This window comes from Cystoisospora suis (genome assembly GCF_002600585.1).
Source record: "Cystoisospora suis strain Wien I chromosome Unknown contig_2979, whole genome shotgun sequence".
NCBI lineage: Eukaryota > Apicomplexa > Conoidasida > Eucoccidiorida > Sarcocystidae > Cystoisospora > Cystoisospora suis.
In genome coordinates, this window is record NW_027155774.1 from 17506 (window position 1) to 18760 (window position 1255).

The 1255-nt window shown below is 53.8% G+C and overlaps 1 protein-coding gene across 1 annotated transcript; it reads left to right on the forward strand.

The window, feature by feature from the left end:
* Positions 1-3: 3 nt before the first annotated feature.
* On the forward strand, positions 4-245 carry CSUI_005985 (uncharacterized protein; the record flags this gene model as incomplete). Its single annotated transcript, XM_068066150.1, has 1 exon — positions 4-245. A coding segment is annotated over exon 1 (228 nt), but the record flags the coding sequence as incomplete, so codon positions are not given.
* Between the last annotated feature and the right edge of the window lie 1010 nt (positions 246-1255).

Genomic DNA, 1255 nt, shown 5'->3' on the forward strand with positions numbered 1-1255 from the left:
GTATGTTCGAGGCGGCATGAGAGGTACCCAGATATTCGCCTTTTTTCAGGCGTGCATCGGTTTGTTACGAACAGGTATTGTACTGTCACACTCAAGAGATCATTTTGTCAGACATATCTTATTTCAAGAGTCTTCTTTCCGGGCTGGGATCGCGCGGGTAAGCGCCATGGGGTATGCGCGAGGCGGCATGGGAGGTACCCAGATACTCGGCTTTTCTGAGACGTGCATCGGTTTGTTACCAACAGGTCGCCGTTGTTGACGGTTGACCATGGGAGTGGATACTCCACCTCCCGGGAGGCTTGCACCATGCTCGGTCAAAACGCGTTCCGGATCCGTCTCGAAACGAAGGTTCCAGCTAATCGGGCACCCCAGATGTCGAGCAACAACCCAAGAGGACGCCACGTCGTGTTCTTCGAGTCCGGCTCTAGCCGGCTTAAGGAAATGGCCGCGACATTTCGTCGACCTTCCGGTGTACGTGGCCCTAACAGGGGTGCCTTTCTGTCGTAAGCTTTTCTGCAGCAAGGCTGAAACTTCACTAACCAATCGCTGCATCCGTCCCGCCTCGCCCAGAGCACTGTTCATCACGGGCTTATTGACGAAAATCCTCGCAAAAGCTCCGCCGGCAACCGTATGTAGCGGAGCTACAAGCCGGCACACTGACTCTGGATTTGCTAGACGGGACGTTTTGATCCAACCAGGAGCGCTTCTAGACGCCACTGATTTTCCTGTTTGAAAACTGAACGAGACTAGACTACCGCCGGCAAACCGGACAACGTGCATGATCTGGAACGGCAACAACTGAAAAAATCGCACTACAGCGGGCACGTGAGATGTTCCACAGACCATGCACCGTGAATAAAACTCGGTAATCTTAACAATGGTACAGCGCGGAAGCGCGCCGCAGTTACCGCTTACCTTGGTCCGCCCTCAACCGAAGTCACACGCCAGTTTTTACAGATTCCGTTCTCAGTGTTCCCACCCTTTCTGTTATGGCGAGCAGCTCAGCTACCATCACGTCGTGATGGGCGGAGAAGAGTAGTCTCTGATCGAGAGGGATGTACTTTTGCCCACTCAGGTACACTCTGACGCCCACGAGTCAAGTCTGCGCCGTCATTCTGTTGACCAAGCCGTTGCTTGCTCAACAGAATGACGTCTGAAGGGCTACAAGCTCCCGTTGTAGGAAGGTAACTCCGATGTTGCTGCGTTCCACACGTTTGCTTCGGCTCGGGACATGTCACAAGTGAGGTGGAAGCAG